Source organism: Electrona antarctica (genome assembly GCF_951216825.1).
Source record: "Electrona antarctica genome assembly, chromosome: 5".
Lineage (NCBI taxonomy): Eukaryota > Metazoa > Chordata > Actinopteri > Myctophiformes > Myctophidae > Electrona > Electrona antarctica.
Genome location: NC_136810.1, coordinates 55,402,675 through 55,426,986, shown reverse-complemented (window position 1 = coordinate 55,426,986; position 24,312 = coordinate 55,402,675). Strand labels below are relative to the sequence as shown.

Sequence of the window (24,312 nt, the reverse complement as noted above, 5' to 3'; positions counted from 1 at the left end):
CTTCAGGGTATGAAGAACAGAGTCTGAGAAACTGTTTTTTTTAGGGTGTCATTTATACAAAACCGCCTTGAGGCTTTGTTTTGAATCGGCCTCAGGTGGTCTAAATGCAGGGTTAAGAAAGTGCTTTAAAGTTTGTGGCAATCCTTAAAGCCTGGCTGGGAGTCCTGACCGCACGATGCCCGCTCACCTTTTGTGATAAATGTAACGCCCCTTCATGGGACGACTCAAAGGACCCTGTCTGTCCAGACGGCTTCAGGCTGTGATCGTCGGGCTCGTGCATTCAGTTCAGTCATGAAGGAGGGCTGTAAGGGGGTAACGGTGTAACCTAGCCTATGTTTCTATATCAGTGGTGCTCAAAAATTATTATCTGGTAATTATCTGGCCAAAGCATTCCCGAGGGTCCCCAGCCTTAGAGGTGCTCTAAGCCACCACTGTATTTACGACTTCACTTTAAATGTCAACGAGAGAGATGATAGGCGATAAGTGGAGGGACCTTTAAGCATTGACTTGAGCACGGACACAACAAAAGAGTTTTCGAAGACCAAGTATGAGAAATGTGCCCCCAAAAATCTTCCACATTGAATAACCGTGAAGCCTCAAACTAACGCACGCACGGCACGCACACACACACACACACACACACACACACACACACACACACACACACACACACACACACACACACACACACACACACACACACACACACACACACACACACACGGTGTTGACACGGTGGCCCAGGATGCTGATAACCTTGGGTGTCAGGTTGATGGTGGAGCTGGCGCTGTGAAGCCATCTGGATCTCCCATTACCTCTGGCACATAAAACATGAGCAGGACCACACCGCAGGAGCCTGCCACGCTGCCTGTGTGTCTGTCTGCCTGCCTGCCTGCCTGTCTGTCTGTGTGCGTGCGTGCGTGCGTGCGTGCGTGGGCTACTTGCATGCCTTTGTTCTTATATGTCCGTTAGTGTGTGTGTGTGTGTGTGTATATATACTGTATTTACAATATTTACAGTGCATATATATATATATATATATATATATATATATGCAATTTCTGTATGTAATAGCCTATACGATTTCTGTGTGTATATGCTCGCGTGCGTGCGTGCGTGCGTGCGTGCGTGCGTGCGTGCGTGCGTGCGTGCGTGTGTGTGCGAGTGTACGTGCATACATTATAGGCTACACACTTTATTCAGGATTGCTGTCAGAGTTATCTGGACTATGATTGTGCCTCCTGTTGATTGCTGTCAAGCATTGCTGGCTTTGTCTGGACTCTGTTGTGTCCGTGAGGAGGAGGCCAATAACTCCCATCAGCCAAGAGTTTTTCTATGGCAAAATGAGTGGGCGTACGTTTCACAAACAAATGACCAATGCTCATTTTACCGTACGTGTGCTGACTCGATGTTTGACTGCAAAGGATGAGTCCTTTTCTCTGAGTGCACGATGCTGCAACGCATTGTGAGCTCGTGGATCAGATATTATTGCTATATTTGTCGCACATCATATAGTATATAGGGCTTAAAGGACCACTTCACCACTTTTCAACATATCTTCATATAATAGGTCCTCACTAATAATCATGATAAAATGGCACGATGTCTCATAGGAGGGCTGTGGGCAGTTTAGAAACCGTCTTCCAGTGACATCATCATTAGGCAGATTTATTTTTAAACAAGATGTTTTTACAAAAATGTTTAGATTTGTATTATCGTGAGAACGATGGCTTCCATTTTCGCATTGCAACTTTTCAGGACTAGAAAGCCTGCAGTTTCTATTAGCTTGGATTCCCCATCGATGATGTCACTGGAAGACGGTTTCTGAACTGCCCACATCCCTCCTATGAGACACAGACCGAGTAGAAAAGAATTGCGCCATTTTTTCATGATTATTAGTGAGGACCTATTATATGAAGATAGGTTGAAAAGTGGTGAAGTGGTCCTTTAACTGGTCCTTCTAGTATGAAATTCTTCATACTAGAAGCTATAGCGCCTAAAAGAAAAGAAAAGTGTAACCCAGTAACGCAGAAACCTGTGGCCTGTAGAATTATGTTACCATAGGTGTGGGTCGCTGTTTGATGACGTTGCGTAGAGTGGTCCTAATGGGAAAAGGAGGTGGCTGAAATGTGCCTGAATAATGCGTTTTATATTAACGTTAAATAAAACGTGAAGGAATACCAGACGACTCGCCCCTTTACCAACTCGCCCCCCCCGCGATTTATTTGAATGTAGTTAACAGTTAATTTAGTATTTCCCTCCCTCTCTGAAATCTGAAATTATCTTGTATACAGATTTATTTGGTATAGTAGTCGATCTCTATACTCTGTAGAATTGAGAAAGAACAACATGACACAGAGACAGTGACTGCTTAATTTAGGTAATTTAGGACCTCATTTCGTTTTATTAAACACATTTCTTCCATATGTAGCCCGTGTTTTGTAATGGCATCATCATGCTATTATGCCTGTGGATATACAGAGTGAACTTAACAATGATACATTAATATGATAATACCTTTTAAATAATCACCAACATGAATTATGTTTGTTATTTACAGCTAGTGGGGCGAGATGGAAAAGGGGCGACCGTGTGTTGTGTGAGGGGGAGGGGCGCATTCGACTGCGCCCCTCCCCCTCATACAACACAATGTTGTGTCAAACCATGTGACCTCCATTGGAAATGCATTGGGCGGCCATGACACAACACAGCATTGATCCAACGAGCACAGAGAATTGCATTAAAGGTGTGAGCTCAGCCATTGAGGGCGGGACAATAAGCCTATAGAACCTTGGCAGAGTACTAGTACTTATGAGTAGTCTGTGGAAGTGTGGAGGCAAGCAGTGGTGGAAAAAGTATACTCAATTGTTTTACTTAAGTAAAAGTACCAATACTGCAATTTAGAACTACTCCGTTACAAGTAAAAGTACAAAAGTATCGGCATCAAAATGTACTTAAAGTACTAAACGTAAAAGTACTCATATTGCTGAATATCCCACTTCACAAGTTCAAAATGTGTACAAAGTCTATTGAAAATAGCAGATCTACAAGCTCACAATGCGTCGCAACGCGACGCATTGTGAGCTTGTAGGTCGGCTATTTTCAAATGGCCAAAATGTATAGGGTTGAAGTGGTTAATGTATGTTTTCTAATCAAAATTAAAATCGCCAAAGTAACTAGTAACTATAAGTTTTCAAATAATTGTAGTGAAGTAAAAGTACAACTTTTGTCTCTGAGATGTAGTGGAGTAGAAGTACAAGTAGTGAAAATTGGAAATACTCAAGTAAAGTACAAATACCTCAAAATTGTACTTAAGTACAGTACTTAAGTAAAAGTACTTAGTTACTTTCCACCACTGGAGGCAAGTGGCGTGCTGGTAAGCTCGGCTCTATAGAGCGTCGCAGTCCCGCCCCCTGTCATGACGACACCAGGCCCAGGAAATAATTCCCAATGCATTTTCCCCATAGACATTTCAAAACGTATTTATTTAAAGACCTTTGTACCAACTCGAGTTGTGACAAATCATGACAACAAACACAATATTTTGGACCAAACAAATAATTACAAAGAAGAAAAACAACAAACAAAGTGTTCTAACCTGCCGTTTTCTTCTTCTTTCTAATTATTTGTTCGGTTTGTTGTCATGATTTGTCACGACAAGTGTTGGCTTTGTACGAGGCTTAAAAGGTCTTTAAATAAATACTTTTTGAAATGTCTGAGGAAAATGAACGGGAAATCATTTCCTGGGCCCTGGTAGGGGGGCGGGACTGCGACGCTCTATAGACCAATTATTTGTTTACAAACATTGGGACTGGGCGCACGGGTGACTGTTTCATGTAATCAATTCCCAACAGATCTCCAAACCTGTTGTTTTGGGGAGCGCTGGTTTCAGTCCATTCAACCTCCTCTTGTGAGTTGGCTAGTGAGGTGCACCCTAGGAGACATTTATACTTCAAAGCCCAACAGTATTGCGCACAGAGAACAGCTGATATACAAGCTCACATCGCATCGCAGATGCGACTGTTGTGAGCGTAGAGGTCTGCGTGCGCGACACCATCGCGGTTCGAAGCATAAATTATACTTGATGGACTGCAGGTGCGCGTGCAGCCCATAGAGTATATAAAAGGATAGAGACTGAACTGGCGCGAAGCTCCGCCCCCCCAGCTATTCATGTCAGTGGAAGTTGCTCAGTGGCGTTTTGAAGCACCCGGAAGACTGCCGGAAGTCCCTCCTCCGGACCTCAACTTTGAGGTCCGGGGTGACGTATGCAACCGAGCGCTCAATGTTAAAGCCCAGCTGCACGGGGTTTCCCGGTCATGAATCCACGGGTCCGCCTGTAGTCCCTCCTCCTACCACTAGGTCCCAGACCTTCAACGTTGAATAGCCTCACTGGCCCCTTGGTGCAGCCGTGCACAAATAGGCTCTGCTGCCGTGTTCATGAGCGCACCTCCCATTCTTAGGACAGCGACTGGAGGTGTGGTTTTGAGGGCGAGAGATCAAAATAAAAATCCTAATCATCCTTTCCTTCACACAGGGAGAAAAACAGCATCTGAAAGTTTGATGGGGCATTTTTTTACACTTGAGTGCAATTAGAACTTTTCCATTGCATCTTATGAGAGGTGGTGTTCTTCTGCTGCCTTTATGCGCGTGCATGCTGTTTCTTATCAGTGTGATGTCGTCTGATAAGGCGTCTATAGCAGGGGTTCTCAACGTTTTTGTCCGGGGACCCCCGAAAATGCTTTGGCAACGTCTCGGGACCCCCGCCCCGCCCCCTCCCGACCCCCAATATAAATTGACTGCTACAATAACCTTAACCCATTTTGGGCGGGAACCCCTTTTGGTGTTTTAAGCATTATGTTATAATTTAGCTAATGAAAAATAGCAGATCTACAAGCTCATAGCGCGCCACCGAGTGGCGCGCTACGAGCTTGTAGGTCTGCTATTTTTGAAAAATCGTGAAAATAAAATTTAAAAAATAAACTTTTTATTTTTTTATTTTTTTTGAAAATAATTTGGGGACCCCCTAAAATATTTTGGCGACCCCCCGAGGGGTCGCGACCCACGGGTTGAGAACCCCTGGTCTATACCGAGGGGCGATTTGTTGTACAGCAAAGCATCATAACAGGCAGACAACATGAATCACATCAAATACAGTAAAATCACATCATGGTCACATAAAAACAATAAAACAGGAAGTCAGTTCAAGTCATCAGTGTAGCATTGGAATTCATCATCACGTGCATGAAGAACAGTTGTATATTAAAAATCACACCCGTGTGAACTGAGTGGTGTAAGGTCTTATATAGACTGATCAGCTGTGGTCTGACGTAATATCTGACGTAATGAAATCACACCCGTGTGAACTGAGCGGTGTAAGGTCTTATATAGACTGATCAGCTGTGGTCTGACGTAATGTCTGACGTAATGAAATCACACCCGTGTGAACTGAGTGGTGTAAGGTCTTATATAGACTGATCAGCTGTGGTCTGACGTAATGTCTGACGTAATGAAATCACACCCGTGTGAACTGAGTGGTGTAAGGTCTTATATAGACTGATCAGCTGTGGTCTGACGTAATGAAATCACACCCGTGTGAACTGAGCGGTGTAAGGTCTTATATAGACTGATCAGCTGTGGTCTGACGTAATGTCTGACGTAATGAAATCACACCCGTGTGAACTGGGTGGTGTAAGGTCTTATATAGACTGATCAGCTGTGGTCTGACGTAATGTCTGACGTAATGAAATCACACTCGTGTGAACTGAGTGGTGTAAGGTCTTATATAGACTGATCAGCTGTGGTCTGACGTAATGTCTGACGTGATGAAATCACACCCGTGTGAACTGAGTGGTGTAAGGTCTTATATAGACTGATCAGCTGTGGTCTGACGTAATGTCTGACGTAATGAAATCACACCCGTGTGAACTGGGTGACCATAGCAACCATGCTCATTTTTTTAGCACAGACAGACAGACAGACTAACAAAGCCAGTTGTAGGAGTGGTTTACACCACTCAAAAAGACAGCAGACACCATGTCGACCCTATTCTGATTCTGGTGATTCTGAATTTATCATTTGAGTAACGGGTCCGATTAATCGATTAATCGATTATCATTTAAAGGACCCGAAATCGATTATGAAAATTAATAATCGATAATCGATAATCTTTTTTCTTTTTTTTTGAATGAAAATCTGTTGGAAAGGCAATATTGTCATCCCAACAGGACAGGGCTATAGGCCTACCAAAGTGTGCCTGGGATGTGTCTGTGTAGCTGCATGACTGAGAGGACTGTGAGTGACTGAGTGTGAGTGGAGATTGATTCCAATCAAGATACAGGTTTGGAGGATTTAGCAGGTGTTGGGAATTTGACTTAGGTACCCCTTGGGGGGGAAGACATTTTTTATTTTCTAGGGTCCATTAAAAAAAAAAAAAAAAAAAAAAAAAAAAGTCCCCCCCCCCCCCCCCCCCCAAACGATTAATCGATTAAAGGTATATTCAGTGATTTGACTTAATCTAAATATCACTTATTTTTTCTTTTTTTCTGGATAATCCTCCCTACTATAGAGTGTGCTGACCATATAAGGAGCTCCTCCCTGTCCCCAGTGAGCCCCTGGGGTCAAAAAACCCTAGTTTCAGTTTTGGTTGAGGGTGGCAAAGCCTTCATCCAATCAGGATGAGAGGGGCCTTCCTCCGATCATGATCGAGTGGGGGCGGGCCTTGGTGCACATGCCATTGGCCTGTTGCACTTCCCCCCACTGTAGAGCGTGCATGTGCACATTTTGTTACCGGGGCGGACTGGGTGGTTTTCCAAATCACTCAAATCACTGAATGCTCCTTTAATCGTTAATATTGAATTATACAAATCGATTTTGGACACATTTACACATCCCTAGTAACGATAAATCATTTAATTTCATATAGCCTATACTGTATAAATGGTTTTGCATTGCTAGTATGCGTCCTTGTCATGCTTCCTGTTCATGCAGCCTCTGAATAAAGTAATGCCTATATCAAATCATTAATACCGGTTTAATTACAAGATTGTGTTCGCTTCTTTTGTGTAAGGTTCAAGGTGGGGTTTTTTTTGTGTCTCATATGGTAGCAGTATTATAGGCTTTGAAATTCCTATTCTTCAGGCTTCCTCAACAGTCAGTGTGGATAATGGACAAATAAAAACAATACACAATGAAATGAGATAGAAAGGTAAAATGGCAGTGGTACTGTAATAAGTGTTGTTTTGAAAGGTGTCGCTTCGTGATGTTTGTCTGTTGGATTGTAGTTGACAGACAGCTGAACCACAACGTGAAACAACTTGGGAAAATAGGAACGGCATTGAAAAGAAAATGGACTTATCCTTTATACTGTAGCAGTCGGGCAAGACCAGATCTGACAAGGTCACGCCGAAGCGCTACGCAGTCAAGGTGTATCACACACTGTACTGTACCAGCTTTGAGTTATGACCTACTGTATGCGCTCTCCTCTCCGCCACATCCCACGTTTATAAACACATCAGCAGAGCTGCCCTTGAAATGACTCGAAAATATCAAATGGCCTGTAAGCAATAATAATATACGAGTTAGTAGACTGTGAGAACGCAGTGTTGTGGCTGTAGGCGTGAGGGGAGAGAGATAGGCATTAGTTATCAGATAATACTGGTAATGCAAAGCCTGTAGGGTCAGGGGATGTTAGTATAATCTGATCGGCGGTAGGAATTGACTTTAGAGAAACACGTTTTTTTATGTTTGTTTCTGAACAAATATCAAATATCAAAATATCAAAGCATTGTCCTGATTTATTTTGTGCATGGCTAGACAATTAGAAAAATGAACCAATATTTGATATGAACGGGCTGTCAAATTGTGGCTCAGACACCATTGGAACCATTCATCATTTTGTCAGCCAATCAAATCATCACAAAAGTCATTCCAATCACTTTTGTCGTCTTCACTTTTCTGCCCTCACTTTTATCTTCAATATGTAGGCTATGTACTTTGCTCAGCCAATCAAAATACATTTTAGTCGACTAAATCAACTGTAGATTTAGTCGACAAAAACTAGACTAACACTAAAACATTCCAGGTGACTAAAGTGACTAAAAAACTAAATGAAGTTTCATTCCATATAGACTATGACTAAAACTAAAATAGAAAACAAACACTGGTCTCAGCCTCCATCTACCTCGACATAGCAAGGCAAGTGCCCTGTTTCCCTTCATCTCTTTTTTCCAGAAATAAACTATTCAAGCTAAATTTGCATGCAGCTGTTGAGTGTTGCAATTAGAACAACAAGACCGTTCTAGGTGAAGGCGCGCTCTACTCAGCGAGTCAAGTTGATAGTCTCTCTGTAGCTGACATGGGTGCAGATTCTTGAAGATCAATGGAAAAAGGGGAATATCCGCACTCTCTTAATAAAGTTTGAGTTTCTTTATTTCATGAAATCTCATGCAGCATGAGCAGTATCCACCTAGAGAAACAAACGCGTTTCTCTAGGCACCTCAGAGTTTCAAACTAGGGTATGTCTCACAGAGAAGACATGCATATATAGGCTAGCAGTGTTGCAATTAAAGGACCACTTCACCACTTTTCAACCTATCTTCATATAATAGGTCCTCACTAATAATCATGAAAGAATGGCGCAATTTTTTTCTACTCGGTCTGTGTCTCATAGGAGGGCTGTGGGCAGTTCAGAAACCGTCTTCCAGTGACATCATCGATGGGGAATACAAGCTAATAGAAACTGCAGGCTTTCTAGTCCTGAAAAGTTGCAATGCGAAAATGGAAGCCATCGTTCTCACGATAATGAAAATCTAAACATTTTTGTAAAAAAAATCTTGTTTAAAAAAAAATCTGCCTAATGATGATGTCACTGGAAGACGGTTTCTAAACTGCCCCACAGCCCTCCTATGAGACACAGACCGAGTAGAAAATAATCGTGCCATTTTATCATGATTATTAGTGAGGACCTATTATATGAAGATAGGTTGAAAAGTGGTGAAGTGGTCCTTTAACCACGTTGAGGGTTAGACTGATAACTCAATTCAGCCACAAATGAAGAGAGAGAGAGAGCGAGACTGTGAAATGGACTGAACAAGAGTGTAAATCAGACGGTAGATTATAGTGTATAGATTTGGCTGACGCAGCGCTTATGTATGGATATTTCTGCTCTGTGATGTGATGTGCTATGTCCTTAATTGTTTTTGCATTGTCATCTAATTTTGACTTTATTTTTTTCAAGAACAATGAATCCCAGCGTGGATTTTTTTTCTTGGCATCAAAAAATAGCAGCAGTCAGTCATTCTCAATTATACTTAACCCATTTTGGGGCGGGAACCCCTTTTGGTGTTTTAAACATTATGTTATAATTAGCTAATGAAAAATAGCAGATCTACAAGCTCATAGCGCGCCACCGAGTGGCGCGCTACGAGCTTGTAGGTCTGCTATTTTTTTTATTTTTATCCCTGGATTTTGTAACCCATTTTTTCACCCCTGTGCCAATTATCTAATGTGATCCTGGGCTCTACACACCCTCCGCCAACCTAGTCCCCATATATGGGGACATGGGGAGAGCAACGGACTTGAACTCATGCTTCCTTCCTGCCTGAGTGTCCAAGTTGTTCCTTTACACCTGACAGGGGGGAGTTTCCCTGGTCTGCTATTTTTGAAAAATCGTGAAAATATTTCTTTCGGAAAACTGGAGGATTTAGAGGAATTCTTTTAAATTTTGAGGTCAGGCCTAAATGGGTTAACTGTACTATAATGGTACAGTAGACACAAATAAGCGATTAAAGCGTTCAGCTTTTCTGCATTTACCTGTCACGCTCATCTGGAGTTCTTTTTTTAGAGCAGGGGTTCCCGAACCTTTCAGGTCGTCGCGACCCAAAAGATGAAAGAGATTAGAACGTTTGCCCCGGGACACAAACTAATGAGCATCGCAATTCGCACCTGTCACAGACATGCGCAGAGCAAGTTCAGTGAGGCTTCGTACACACATATCAGACGAACATGCTCTGTGCTGTCCGTGTTTCATGGCCGCCTCAATGCTTTTCCAATGGAAGTCACATGGTTTGACCAAACAGTTGTGTGTGATGGGGGAGGGGGGGCAATCAAACACAAGTGTTTGGTCAAACCATGTGATTTCATTGGAAAAGCATTGGGGCGGCCATGAAACACAGGCAGAGCACAGCACAGTTGTTCTTTATGTGTGTACGAAGCCTCAGGCCTCATTCACACGTACCAAACACCAATCAAGCAAATGTTGGGCCACCACAATGCTTTTCCAATGGGAGTCACATGGTTTGATCAAACATTTGTGTTTGATAGCTGATTGCTGGTGGTGTTCTGCCCCTCCCCCCTCATAAAAAAAAAAAAGTTTGGTCAAACCATGTGACTCCCATTGGAAAAGCATTGTGGAGGTGGCCCAAAAAAACAAAAAAACGACCAAACATTTTCTTGATTGGTGTTTGATACGTGTGAATGAGGCCTCAGGAAACTCGTTCATTGGGCCGCCTCAGGCCTCATTCACACGTACCAAACACCAATCAAGCAATGTTTGGTCGTTTTTTTGTTTTTTTGGGCCACCACAATGCTTTTCCAATGGGAGTCACATGGTTTGATCAAACATTTGTGTTTGATTGCTGATTGCTGATTGCTCCCCCCTCATCAAACAAAAATGTTTGGTCAAACCATGTGACTCCCATTGAAAATGAATTGGAGCAGCAATCAAAAAGCAATCAGGCATCACACACGGACCAAACATTTGTTGTGTAGGTGTGAATGAGGCCTCAGCATCACGTTCTCATTCACATGATTCAACTTCATCCAATCACACACTCATTCCATCTTCATACCGGCTATTTAAACTGGAGGTTTGCTCTGCTCAATCTGCTTGTTTGCTTGCTGCTGCACACTGATACTGCTGCGCTGCTGTCTGCTTCAACTTTTGCTGCTCACCCTCCTCCTCCACCCCAGCTACCACCTGTCGTTTTGGATCTGCTGTTTAGGTACGGGGGGGATTCGGAGTCCCTGTGGTTGGGACTGATGCGTTTGATCTGAGTACCTAAAAGCAGATCCAATTCATCGCCAAACCATATAGTAAATTATATATTGCTCATTTTATACGCAATAAATATATATTCCATCCGTTCTTGAGTTGTCCTGACTGAAGTGAAAATAGCAGATCTACAGGCTTGCAACGTGGCGCGAAGAGCTTTTTTAGGGGTCACATTTTTAGGGGTCCCTTCATTTTTTGTTTCCCATGTTTTTAATTATCTTTTTTCTTTAACAATACAAATAAAAATAAAGAAATATTCCCAAAAAAGCATAATTTTTCATGAATTCAAAACAAACAAATGCAGAAATCAAAGAAACTCCATGAATTAGAAAACAATAGTGAAAATAGTGTGTCGCGTTATGAGCTTGTAGATCGGTTATAGTTTAGGTCCCGGGCAAATGTACGTCTCATTTCTCTTTTGGGTCTCGAGCTAAAAAGTTTGCAAACCACTGCTCTCTCTCTCTCTCTCTCTCTCTCTCTCTCTCTCTCTCTCTCTCTCTCTCTCTCTCTCTCTCTCTCTCTCTCTCTCTCTCTCTCTCTCTCTCTCTCTCCCTGTCTCACATCCAAACAAAGCCACACAGACACACGTGTCGCGGAATGAAAAATACACACACACACACACACACACACACACACACACACACACACACACACACACACACACACACACACACACACACACACACACACACACACACACCTGGCCTCTCTATCAGAACCTAATCTTGGGTCCTCTCTTGGCAACTCCATCTGTAACCCACACCACCGTCTCTCCTCTCTTCTCCTCTCCACGCTGCCTTCAGGGCGGGCCGCCGCCACCGCCGCCGCCTCGACCAGAATATTTTCAGCTTGGCTGGACAAAGTTGTTTTCCCTCCCCACACCCCGGACTTTATCCCATTTTGGGCGGGAACCCCTTTTGGTGTTAGCATTAGGTTATGCTTTAAGTAGCCTTGCCGAGCCATGAGGCCCATAGGGCAGGAGCCTATCTCCTGTTTCTGTAGCGTGAGGCAGCTTGATGTACAAGTACACCCCCTGGACATGACGCTAGTATGTCACAGGGACTTACCCCCAATCCAACCCTTGATGCTAAGTGTCAAGCAGGGAGGCACTGGATCCCATTTTTAGAGTCTTTGGTATGACCCGGCCAGGGATTGAACCCCAACCTCCCATTCTCAGGGCGGACACTCTAACCACAAGGCCACTGAGCTGGTAATGTTACGGTATGTTATGCTTTAGCTATTGAAAAATAGCAGACCTACAAGCTCATAGCGCGCCACCGAGTGGCAGATTTGGCAGATCAGATTCTTTAGAATCTGATCTCAGGTCAAAATGGGTTATGCCGGGAACAGTGGCCCCATTACATCTGATCTACTGCCTGTGCAGATAAATGTCAACGGCAAGGGGATAATTCGTAAAGTAATCGTGTGACCTTTCGGGTGTATAATAGTTCACGCGGCAGCTGGGTGGGGAAGTGATTGTCATCACTCACCCAACACCACTGAAGTGCCCTTGAGCAAGGCACTGAACCCCCAACTGCTCCCCCTGGAGCTGCTTAGTGGCCAACAGTATAAGACTGTGGTTGTACTGGTCAGCTCCCAGGTTTTAATGTGTGTGTTTCTATGTGCAGGGCGTTGCTGAAAATGAGCACTTGTGCTCAGCTACTACCCTGGGTAAATAAAGGATAAAAAAAGGGGTTTTGTCATTACGATGGCATCAACGCCCACCAAAAGAAGTTTTAGTCGATTAAATCAACTGTAGATTTAGTCGACTAAAATCTTATGAAAACTATTGAACTAAAAACTAAAACTAAAATCAAAATGTGCTGCCAAAAACCACACAGCTGTGGAAGTTGAGAAGGTTCCTGCTAAAGCGTTTCCTTCCCAGCGGGAGATATCCATCATTTGAAAACAAAACAAACAAAACAAAAACAAAAAAAGACAAACACTTATTCTTAGAATCTTGACTGATTGATTTTGATGTCACAGGATCAGAGCAAGTTATATATGGCAAGTTTGTGAAGACAAAAAACGAATACAGGTACTCTTTTTTTTTTCTCCCCAAGCGAAAATAAATAACAAAGTTTGTTATTGTCCCCGAAGGTATATTCGTCTTCGCTGGTCGGTTCAAAAACGCCCACAACAAAACAACACAATACATACAGTAGCACAGAAAAACACATCACCAGAAGACAATACATAAACATGAGGTCCCCACGACTGTACACAGAACCTTCCTATCCATATCTTTGAAGATATTGATAGATGTTTTTTGGTTAGTCCAGCATCTTGAATCCTTATGTTTTACAGTATTAGAGCTGTGGAGGTGCATACCGTATATATATACAGCCTGACCCAAATGTCCAGGTTGTGTGTCAGTCGTATTAAGGTTGAGCGGGTACAGTAAGCTCTCACGGTCGGCATTCGCCCTGTGTGTGTGCGTGCGTGTGTGTGTGTGTGTGTGTGCGTGTGTGCGTGCGTGTGTGCGCGCGCGCGTGCGTGCGTGCGTGCGTGCGTGCGTGCGTGCGTGCGTGCGTGTAGCTGCTAGGCCGACCAGTGTCATATTTACTGTGCACATTGCCAGCAGGCTAATATACTTGTATAGATAGAGAGACACAGAGAAAGAGGCTGATAATCTAATCCAAATACCATCATTTAATTACTAATTAATAGACCTGCCATATAAAGTCTTAATTAATGAATGATTTGGTGATGAAAGAAACTGTTGTGCACCGCATGTCGCTCGACGAGAAATACTTTTTCAGCTGAAAAGAATTGTTGTTGTGCTGGCTCACATTTTATCGTTTTTATCATGACTTCTTGACATCATGACATTTTCACAGACCATTTCACATTTGCTTTAATACTGTTTATCTGCTTTGAAGAAACATCTCAACAGCTGTTTTTATTGTGTTTGCCCTCCAGGAGACAAGTTTATGGTGGCTCCACGGTGGCCAATTCAAAAGGTAGGATAAACTGATCCTGGTGTGTGCGTGTGTGTGTGTGTGTGTGTGTGTGCGTGCGTGCGTGCGTGCGTGCGTGCGTGCGTGCGTGCGTGCGTGCGTGCGTGCGTGCGTGCGTGCGTGCATGCTTGTATGTGTGCATGTGATTGTCAGCCTTTAGTTTACACTTGAGCTGGCATGAGAAGCCCTTTCCATCATGGAATATGAATATCTAGGGCCATCTTGTGGAATGTTTAGTATATTGCGCTTGCTTCCACTCCAATGTGTGTTTTGGCCTTATTGGACTTCAATAACTAGAAACCAAAGAACCAGTAACTATCTGTGCTGTTTGGGAATAGTGGCCCAAACCAGTATAAAATAAAAAATAAAACAGACAATCTTAGTGTTTTTAATGGCTTCCATTATATAGCATGCAAACTTTCCAGGAATAGAAAGCCTGCCGTTTCTATTAGCTTGGATTTCCCATCAATAATGGCACTGTTTTCTGAACTGTCCACAGACCTCCTCTGAGACACTGAGTGAATGGACAAAAACGCTACCATATTATAATGAGTATTAGTGAGGACCATAAAGATAGATTGTGTGGTCGTCCTTTAACATGATAAATCACATATCCTATTGTGAAATAATTGCTGTGGTTAAGGCGTTACCCAACAAAACAAAGAAAACACAGAGGAACTAAATGGAAAATGATAAGTAAGTTGTATATTAATTGAGCTGTTAGGAGAATTTAGAGTGCTGACACTCTCAACTAAGCTTGCACCAAAACTAATGTATAGCCTAATAATACAATGCATGCCATCCTGAAATCACAGATATATGTACAGTTTCTGAACAAGAATGCTGGACTTGAACACATGTTGTGGGTGATAATCAGGTGCATATCATCATCATCATCATCTTCATCAGAGAGAGAGAGAGAGAGAGAGAGAGAGGGAGAGAGAGAGAGAGAGAGAGAGAGAGAGAGAGAGAGAGAGAGAGAGAGAGAGAGAGAGAGAGAGAGAGAGAGAGAATCCAACAGTTTATGTAATGACTGACTCCAAACTACTCTCGTTGGGTTTTAGGACAGCGGTAATGCAGCAGTGGAGCACCTCGATCCAGGCCAAGCCGAAGGCAGTCGTCTAAAACAAGAGAACCCAGCAGTCTCCAACCGCGGAGGAGACCTCCATCAAACCTCCTACTACTCTCCTCCACCGCCCTCCGAAGACCAAGCGGTTGGCCCCAAACAGCCGGTCACCAAGCGCCACAGGAAACTGCTACTGAAGACCAACTCCGCGACGTCCACCGCCCCTGCCGGTCAGGACGAGCAGCAGCAGCAGCAGCACCAGCAGCGTTTGTCCAGCACACTGGAGTCCCGCCGCCGCCTGCTGAGCGAGGTCTGCGCCAAGTACCAGCCCGGCGTCACCGAGCAGAGCGTCTCCCGCCGACAGGTGTCTCGCATCTACGTGGAGGACCGCTCCCGGCTGCTGTACTGCGAGGTGCCGAAGGCCGGGTGCTCCAACTGGAAGAGGGTGCTCATGGTGCTGGGCGGGAGCGCCGCCTCCACGCGGGGCATCCCCCACGACGCGGCCCACTACACCAACCACCTGAGCCGCCTGGAGGGCCACGACAGCGCCGGCATCGCCGAGAGGCTCCGCTCCTACGCCAAGGTGCTGTTCGTGCGGGAGCCCTTCGAGCGGCTGGTGTCGGCGTTCCGCGACAAGTTCGAGAGCCCCAACTCCTACTACCACCCCGTGTTCGGGCGGCCGATCATCTCGAGGTACCGCGCGAACGCCACGCAGGCCGCCTTGCGCACGGGCACCGGGGTCACGTTCCGGGAGTTCGTCCGGTACCTGCTGGACGTGCGTCGGCCCGTGGGCATGGACATACACTGGGAGCCGGTCAGCCAGCTCTGCAACCCGTGCCTCCTCCGCTACAACTTCATCGGGAAGTTTGAGAACCTCCAGGAGGAGGCCAACTTTCTGCTGAGGAAGATCGGCGCGCCGAGCAACCTCACCTTCCCCGACTTCAAGGACAGGAACCCGCACGCGGAAAGGACTTCCTCCAGAATCACCCAGAGGTACTTTGCACAGTTGAACTCCACGGAGAGGCAGAAGGCTTATGACTTTTATTATATGGACTATTTGATGTTTAATTACCCCAAGCCCTTCAAGGACCTCTATTAAAATTCCCTCACTTTATAGACGTTATAGCTGTGAAGAGATTTTTTTCTGTGGGTTTTGAATACTACCCTGCTGGCACATTTTCAACATGACAAATTCATGCTTAATCAAATGTGTGGAATTTCACTATGGACCCTGGAGGAAAGTATTTTCCCCCCTCCCTCTCTAACCAAATACCAAAAAGGTAATCCAGACGTTTTTGTATACTGTACATTTGAAATATTATATTATTCGGAAGATCACAATAGGCCACCCTATAGAGCGTCGCAGTCCCGCCTCCTACCCTGGACCAGGAAATGAAACCCAATGCATTTTCCTCATAGACATTTCTTAAAGTATTTATTTAAAGACGGTTACGCCGCGGACAAAGCCAACTCGAGTCGTGACAACTCATGACAACACAAACAATATTTTGGACCAAACAAATAATTAGAAAGAAAAAAACGGCAGGTTACAACACTTTTTTTGTTGTTTTTCTTCTTTGTAATTATTTGTTTGGTCCAAAATATTGTTTGTGTTGTCATGAGTTGTCACGACTCGAGTTGGCTTTGTCCGCGGCGTAACCGTCTTTAAATAAATACTTTAAGAAATGTCTATGGGATAAATGCATTGGGTTTCATTTCCTGGTCCAGGGTAGGAGGCGGGACTGCGACGCTCTATAGCAGCCTTCAACTAATCTATTTAACTGAAATACCACAGCGCTTATACAGTTTGAAATGTATTATTTAGTGACTTCTATGAAGTTAAATATACATTACGATAATTGTGTCAAGCTTATTAACTTATGAACAGTGTCACTTGAAGATGCTCGTTAATTTATATATTATGGTGGTGGTCATTATTAAATAAGACGTGTGTAAGAGCTAAGTTTTATGGAATATAATGGTCTGCTCTTACGCAGTTTCATGTGATTGTAAAATTCCTGGCTGAAATTCAATTAAATCAAAACTGCCTTATCGGGGAATTACGGTTTCTTGCACTTCCAACGGGACACATGGTTTCAGGACTAATGACTGAAGTGGAAACATGTGTTCAAAATATATGAACATTTATATCCTAGCCTTAACACTGCCATTTCACCTGATGCATTCATGTTAGTTGTTCTAAAACATGTGCTGTGATTATAAATAAATATATGAACCTTTTAGACACAACTGTCTCCGTGTATTCATCTTGAAACAAGAGTTTTGTTCCAAAGTTAAACCCTTTTGAAAACACAACTGTTCATGTGATGCAGACACGGCAAAAGGTTTAGGCCTAGAGGCTATGTCAAACACTTTTTCTTGAAGGTAAATATTTCGATATGGATTGTAGCTCTAGTAATAAACTGTGAAGATGTCAACGTTGTGTGTTCAGGTCCCCCAACCTAAACAAATCGTGATGTTTGAGAGCCAATATCCTGAACACATGTAGCTTGTAGCCTCGCGTTGCGATACTAATATACCACTGCGCTGGGCTACGGGGCATATGCATAATTATGCAATAGGGGCGGGTGAAGTGTGGCTGCGCCCATAGATATATATAAACTCTAGATAGCTCACCCGCGCTGTTGGCCAATGGAGAGTGACGTCGTTACGTGGCGGCCATCTTACCTCGGGACACATAACATTGTGTCTATGGGGCATGTACTCTTAAATGACCATAACTTGCTCAATTTTCAACCGATTTTCAAACGGTTTGGTTTGTTATAAACGTCAGAGACGTCCGCATACTTATATGCTTTTATACGACAAAAAAATAAATTAAGCAGATAAGTGTCCTGAATCATAGCCACGTTGACAACGTTTGTAATAAACCAACCCGTTTGTAAATCCGTCAAGATTTGAGCGAGTTATGACTGTTTCTGTTTGAGCTGCCATTGAACATACTGTACTGTAGCCCCGAAGTAAGATGGCTGCCGCCTGCCGGGTGAACGACGTCAGAAACTCCGCCTTGAGCCATCTAGTGTTTATATATATCTATGGCTGCGCCAGGCTATGTAGCTTGAGCTTATGCTATTCTTCTTTTCCGTGTCACACTGGGGGAACAACATTTTGTTGGAGTTGAAATACACAGTCTAAATAAGAAGAGGTGCAATAAGGCACTCTGTTCCAGTCAAGTGAAAAAAGCCTTTATTATGACGGCATGGCAAAGGTCATTAACCCATTTTGGGCGGGAACCCCTTTTGGTGTTTTAAACATTATGTTATAATTTAGCTATTGAAAAATAGCAGATCTACAAGCTCATAGCGCGCCACCGAGTGGCGCGCTACGAGCTTGTAGGTCTGCTATTTTTGAAAAATTGTGAAAATATTTATTTCAGAAAACTGGAGGATTTAGAAGATTTTTTTTTAAATTTCGAGGTCAGGCCTAAATGGTTTAAAATAGACCCCCCCAGAGAGTCATGTGATGCAAACGTTGAATAGAGGAAAGAAGCGCTGCCATACGTGGTCCTCGCTGAACCCTCGCCAACGAGCACCTGTTTTCAGTTCACGACTGCAAGGACCTTCTTTCCTCTATTCAACACAGTCTGGAGGTGGTGGTATGGTATGGGTGTTGGGCCTGTTGGCAGAGATGGGTGACCAGATCCAAACTGTTCATTTGAGGCCGCAGTGGCGTGCACAGATAGACACTAGGGGGTGCTAGAGCACCCCCTGCCCTTTTGGCAATGTGCCCTTTTGAAAAAAAAAGAAAAAAAAACTTTTTTTTCCTACTTTTTATTTTATTTTTCAAAAATAGCAGATCTACAAGTTCATAGCGCGCCACTCGGTGGCGCGCTATGAGCTTGTAGATCTGCTATTTTTCAATAGCTAAAGCATAACATAATGCTAACACCAAAAGGGGTTCCCGCCCAAAATGGATTAAGGCAACCGGCCGGTTCCACGCGCTGCACAAGGTGCCCTTTTTTAACTTGAGCACCTGCCCCTCTAAATGTCTGTGCACGCCACTGTTTGAGGGACAGAGATTTTGCTTGTGTGGGACAAGTGGGATCCCACTTGTCCCACACAAGCGATACTGGAGTACCGGGTTAGCAACTTACTACTTGAGTGCTATTTGAGTGCTATATTAAATGCCTTGATGTCATATTCGACCATAGGCCTATTGGGTATAAACTCCTCTGGTGTCTCACATTTTGTTTTAAAATCATGCTTTATTTTTATTTGTATGCTATAGAGGGTATGCGTGTGACATCATCATCAAACCCGGAAGTTATGCAGGAATGCCTACTGAGTGGCAAAAAATACTTTCTGGCCTTGACAACCCATGCATCCAAACAGAAAAGTCCTATCTGATTGCATTAAACAACGTTAAACAATGTTAAAGTCACTTTGCACGTTGCTTTGCCACTCGATTTGCCACTCGATGTGCCATTCACTTTAAGCATGCGCATACCCTCTATTTTAACAGGCTTAAAAACACATCTTGCAGGAAGAGACAATGAGAGAGCTTTACAACAGAAGGCCAACTATTAGGGGACTAAACTATTAGGGTATTTGAACACTGATGCAATTGCCTGCCAGTCACAATGTGGGACAGGGTCTCAATTTGTGGGATGCCTGAAAAGTCTTGGAAATGAGGGACTGTCCCACGCAAAGAGGGACATCTGGTCACCCTAGAGGCCCAACAACAACAACAGCACAACAGCACAAACATGGATGACTAATGGATGACCCTTGCTGGACGGATGACCCTTGCTGGACCTGTTCTCTTGATCTCGACCCTGACCTTGAGGTTCGTCCCTGCTCCCTCCACCTTGATCCTGATCTACTGGCCCCCCGCACCCTTCAATCCCTCCAAACAAACTAAAATCACTCTTGAACTCTTCGGAAAGCCACTTCTCCAGATCAGCCACACTAATGTTCAACGTTTTGAAATCATCCTCATTGTTTGCACGATAGGCTTTAGATATATACTTATCAATTTTCTTTTTCATTTTGCAGCAGTAAGCGGTCCAGAACCACTGGGGAACGTTGACTCGTTCTGCCCCCAACCATCTATCTCCTGGCACTACCCCGGTCACTAAGTAGGCCATTTTACTGCATTGTTTTATTCCTAGCTCGTTTTGAAAAACAAGGTTCTCAACCTTGCTCCATCCTGCATTAGCTTTACTTAATTGTGGTGCTGCGTTTGTGAGAGTGAAGGTGGCTTCTCTCCCCTCCTTGCTGTCAGCAGCGCGCTTTGGGTTCAGGTGGCCTCTGGTGTAAATGGGTGGCTGTTTTTGACCTCGATAGTCGTCATCCACTGCCTGATGCTTATATTGGAATCCTATCTCGGCTTGGACCATCTGTTTCACCCCCTGCTCGTCTTCAAGCTGTAAAATGAGTATAAATTATAGTTTGTCACTGGTGTACATCATTGTACATCAGATTTAATCTCTGTCAAATATATACAAAAGTAAATAAGGAATAAGCCAATCATTCAAAATGCTAACAGATCGAAAGACATTTCTAAATAGAAGCAACTTTCAGTACTTTTTCCACCACTGTAATAGGCCCCCTCCTTTTCCCCTCTACACTAAATCTATTTGCTGAAAATAGACAATCTACAAGCTCAGAATGTGAGCTTAGATAGTTTATTTGTTTTGCCAAATGTTCCCCCACCACTAGACACTATAGAGTTCATGTTCAAGTGGTTAAAGCAGTTAAAAAGATGGACTCACCTGGGGTTCAATCTTCCACTCTTCCACGCCTTTTGTGCTTGTCTTGTCAAGTGCTACAGTGTATGCAGAATACACCGGAATCCGGTTTCTCGTGTCATAGAGTGTGGCGAATCTGTTGTGGTTCTCGTAAAACTGACAGATCTGTCTGTAGCTGTTGTTTTGGTCTCCTTGCAGCAGGATGGTAGGGAAGATGCTGGCGTTCTGGTCGGTCGGGTTCGGGATGAAGAATTCTGGACAGCCTTGATCGAAGGCCACGACGTGTCCACTGGCCAGCGACGGGAGCGCCAGCGGCACCAACAGCAGAGCCAGGAGCCTCATGGTGAAGACGAGGAAGAGTCCTCTGCGAGGATAGAATAACTCATCAGAGGAGAGAGGAGAGTGATATAAGGTACTCTTATCACTCTCCTGATAAGAGTACCGGACTTTAAATACACACCAACACAGAGGACAGCCTGCCCATGTGTGTGTGTGTGTGTGTGTGTGTGTGTGTGTGTGTGTGTGTGTGTGTGTGTGTGTGTGTGTGTGTGTGTGTGTGTGTGTGTGTGTGTGTGTGTGTGTGCGCATGCGTGCGTGCGTGCGTGCTTGCGTGCGTGCGTGCGTGCGTGCGTGCGTGCGTGCGTGCGTGCGTGCGTGCGTGCGTGCGTGCGTGCGTGCGTGCGTGTATGTATCTGTGCACTCTGGATGACATTGACACCTTTGTGTTCATGTAAATTGTTCATGTAAATTGTTCTTGCTTAATGTAAGTCGCTCTGGATTAAGAGTGTCTGCTAAATGCCTAAATTGTAAATTGATAGAATCTACTGAATCTACTGAACAACACTGACACATTCTCATGTACCCTCTCTGCGACCTTTTTAATTTATCTCTTTCAACCCATGACATACCCTCCATCTGGAAATGGTCACGTATCACCCCACTCTACAAAGCAGGTAATCAACTTGATCCCAACAACTACAGACCAATTTCAATTATCTGTTCCATAGCAAACGTTTTCGAAAGATTAATTTACAATCAACTGTCTAATTATCTTTCCAAATACAACATTCTCTCACCTGTTCAATCTGGTTTTCGTCCAAATCATTCTACAACTACTGCTCTACTGAAACTCACCAATGACATACACTCTGCCTCTGCTAATCGGAAACTTACTGGTGCAATCTTTATTGATTTAACCAAGGCATTTGGTTAAACCACTACCTCCTATTAGACAAACTCCACTCTATTGGCATGTCACGTAATGCCTTACTCTGGTTCAACTCCTATTTGCACAATAGAAAACACTGTGTTGTCATTCAGGGCAGTAAATCGGATCTAGCAGTACAGGAACGTGGTGTGCCACAGGGCTCAACCCTAGGCCCACTTCTATTCTCCATCTTTATTAATGATCTTCCCTCAATTTTCTCTGGTTGTAACGTTCAACTCTACGCTGTGATACTGTCATATACACTTCACAAACTCAGTCGACATTGCAACTAAATTTTAATTATCTTGAATCATGGCTTATATCTAATAAATTACTTATCAACAAAACCAAAACAAACACTATGCTATAAGGTACTCTTATCACTCTCCTGATAAGAGTACCGGACTTTAAATACACACCAACACAGAGGACAGCCTGCCCATGTGTGTGTGTGTGTGTGTGTGTGTGTGTGTGTGTGTGTGTGTGTGTGTGTGTGTGTGTGTGTGTGTGTGTGTGTGTGTGTGTGTGTGTGTGTGTGTGTGTGTGTGTGTGTGTGTGTGTGCGCATGCGTGCGTGCGTGCGTGCTTGCGTGCGTGCGTGCGTGCGTGCGTGCGTGCGTGCGTGCGTGTATGTATCTGTGCACTCTGGATGACATTGACACCTTTGTGTTCATGTAAATTGTTCATGTAAATTGTTCTTGCTTAATGTAAGTCGCTCTGGATTAAGAGTGTCTGCTAAATGCCTAAATTGTAAATTGATAGAATCTACTGAATCTACTGAACAACACTGACACATTCTCATGTACCCTCTCTGCGACCTTTTTAATTTATCTCTTTCAACCCATGACATACCCTCCATCTGGAAATGGTCACGTATCACCCCACTCTACAAAGCAGGTAATCAACTTGATCCCAACAACTACAGACCAATTTCAATTATCTGTTCCATAGCAAAAGTTTTCGAAAGATTAATTTACAATCAACTGTCTAATTATCTTTCCAAATACAACATTCTCTCACCTGTTCAATCTGGTTTTCGTCCAAATCATTCTACAACTACTGCTCTACTGAAACTCACCAATGACATACACTCTGCCTTTGCTAATCGGAAACTTACTGGTGCAATCTTTATTGATTTAACCAAGGCATTTGGTTAAATCACTACCTCCTATTAGACAAACTCCACTCTATTGGCATGTCACGTAATGCATTACTCTGGTTCAACTCCTATTTGCACAATAGAAAACACTGTGTTGTCATTCAGGGCAGTAAATCGGATCTAGCAGTACAGGAACGTGGTGTGCCACAGGGCTCAACCCTAGGCCCACTTCTATTCTCCATCTTTATTAATGATCTTCCCTCAATTTTCTCTGGTTGTAACGTTCAACTCTACGCTGTGATACTGTCATATACACTTCACAAACTCAGTCGACATTGCAACTAAATTTTAATTATCTTGAATCATGGCTTATATCTAATAAATTACTTATCAACAAAACCAAAACAAACACTATGCTCTTCGGGACTAATCAAAACATTAAAGCACAAACTAACAATCATTCATTCAATATATCCTGTCTTGATGGTACACAACTGGACAGAGTTGAACAATGCAAATATCTTGGTCTCTGGCTCGATTCAAATCTAGCATTTAAATGTCATATAGATAACATAGTCCGGAAAATCAACTTTAGTACTGGTGTTCTATATCGTAATAGAAACTGTTTTTCTTTTACAGTAAGAAAGAAACTAGTTCAACAACTCATACTACCAATTCTTGACTATGCAGATGTAGTGTATCAGACTGCCACTAAAATAAACCTTCTTCCCCTGAACTCAGTATATAACCGTTTATGCAGATTTGTCCTTGACTGCCCATATTTGACCCACCACTGTACTTGTACGAAAACCTCAACTTACCATCTCCCACCTCAAGAAGACAGCAGCACTGCATCTTTAAATGCATTCATTTCAATTATCCACAGTATTTAAAACAGCTTATGATACCATACACTTCTACACATCAACTTAGACATTGCTCACAGATTTACTTTAACATACCCACATCAATTGGCAAAAAATCATTCATGTTCAAAGCTCCTTGTGACTGGAACAATCTACCTGTCCATATACGTTCAATAACATCTTTTCATTTGTTTAAAACTATGCTGTCCTCTCATCTTGAGACTACCTGTTCATGTTTTCACTAATCATCACTGTAATAGATCCATGATGCAATGATCCATGTGTTATGTCTACGTTATGTCCATGTTATGTTCAGTGAAATGTTGTTTTGTTTTTGTTTTTTGTTTTTCCTGTT

At 43.4% G+C, this 24,312-nt stretch overlaps 1 protein-coding gene across 2 annotated transcripts in view; it reads left to right on the top strand.

Annotated features, from left to right (window-relative positions):
• LOC306923672 (carbohydrate sulfotransferase 8-like) overlaps positions 1 to 16,426 on the top strand; it is a 133,593-nt gene extending 117,167 nt beyond the window's left edge. For both annotated transcript variants that reach the window (XM_079501900.1, XM_079501901.1), the window contains exons 3-4: positions 13,973 to 14,013; positions 15,075 to 16,426. In XM_079501900.1, the coding sequence (XP_079358026.1) occupies positions 13,973 to 14,013; positions 15,075 to 16,175 (1,142 nt within the window). In that variant the 3' untranslated portion in view covers positions 16,176 to 16,426. The remainder of the gene's footprint in view (positions 1 to 13,972; positions 14,014 to 15,074) is intronic.
• Positions 16,427 to 24,312: the final 7,886 nt, after the last annotated feature.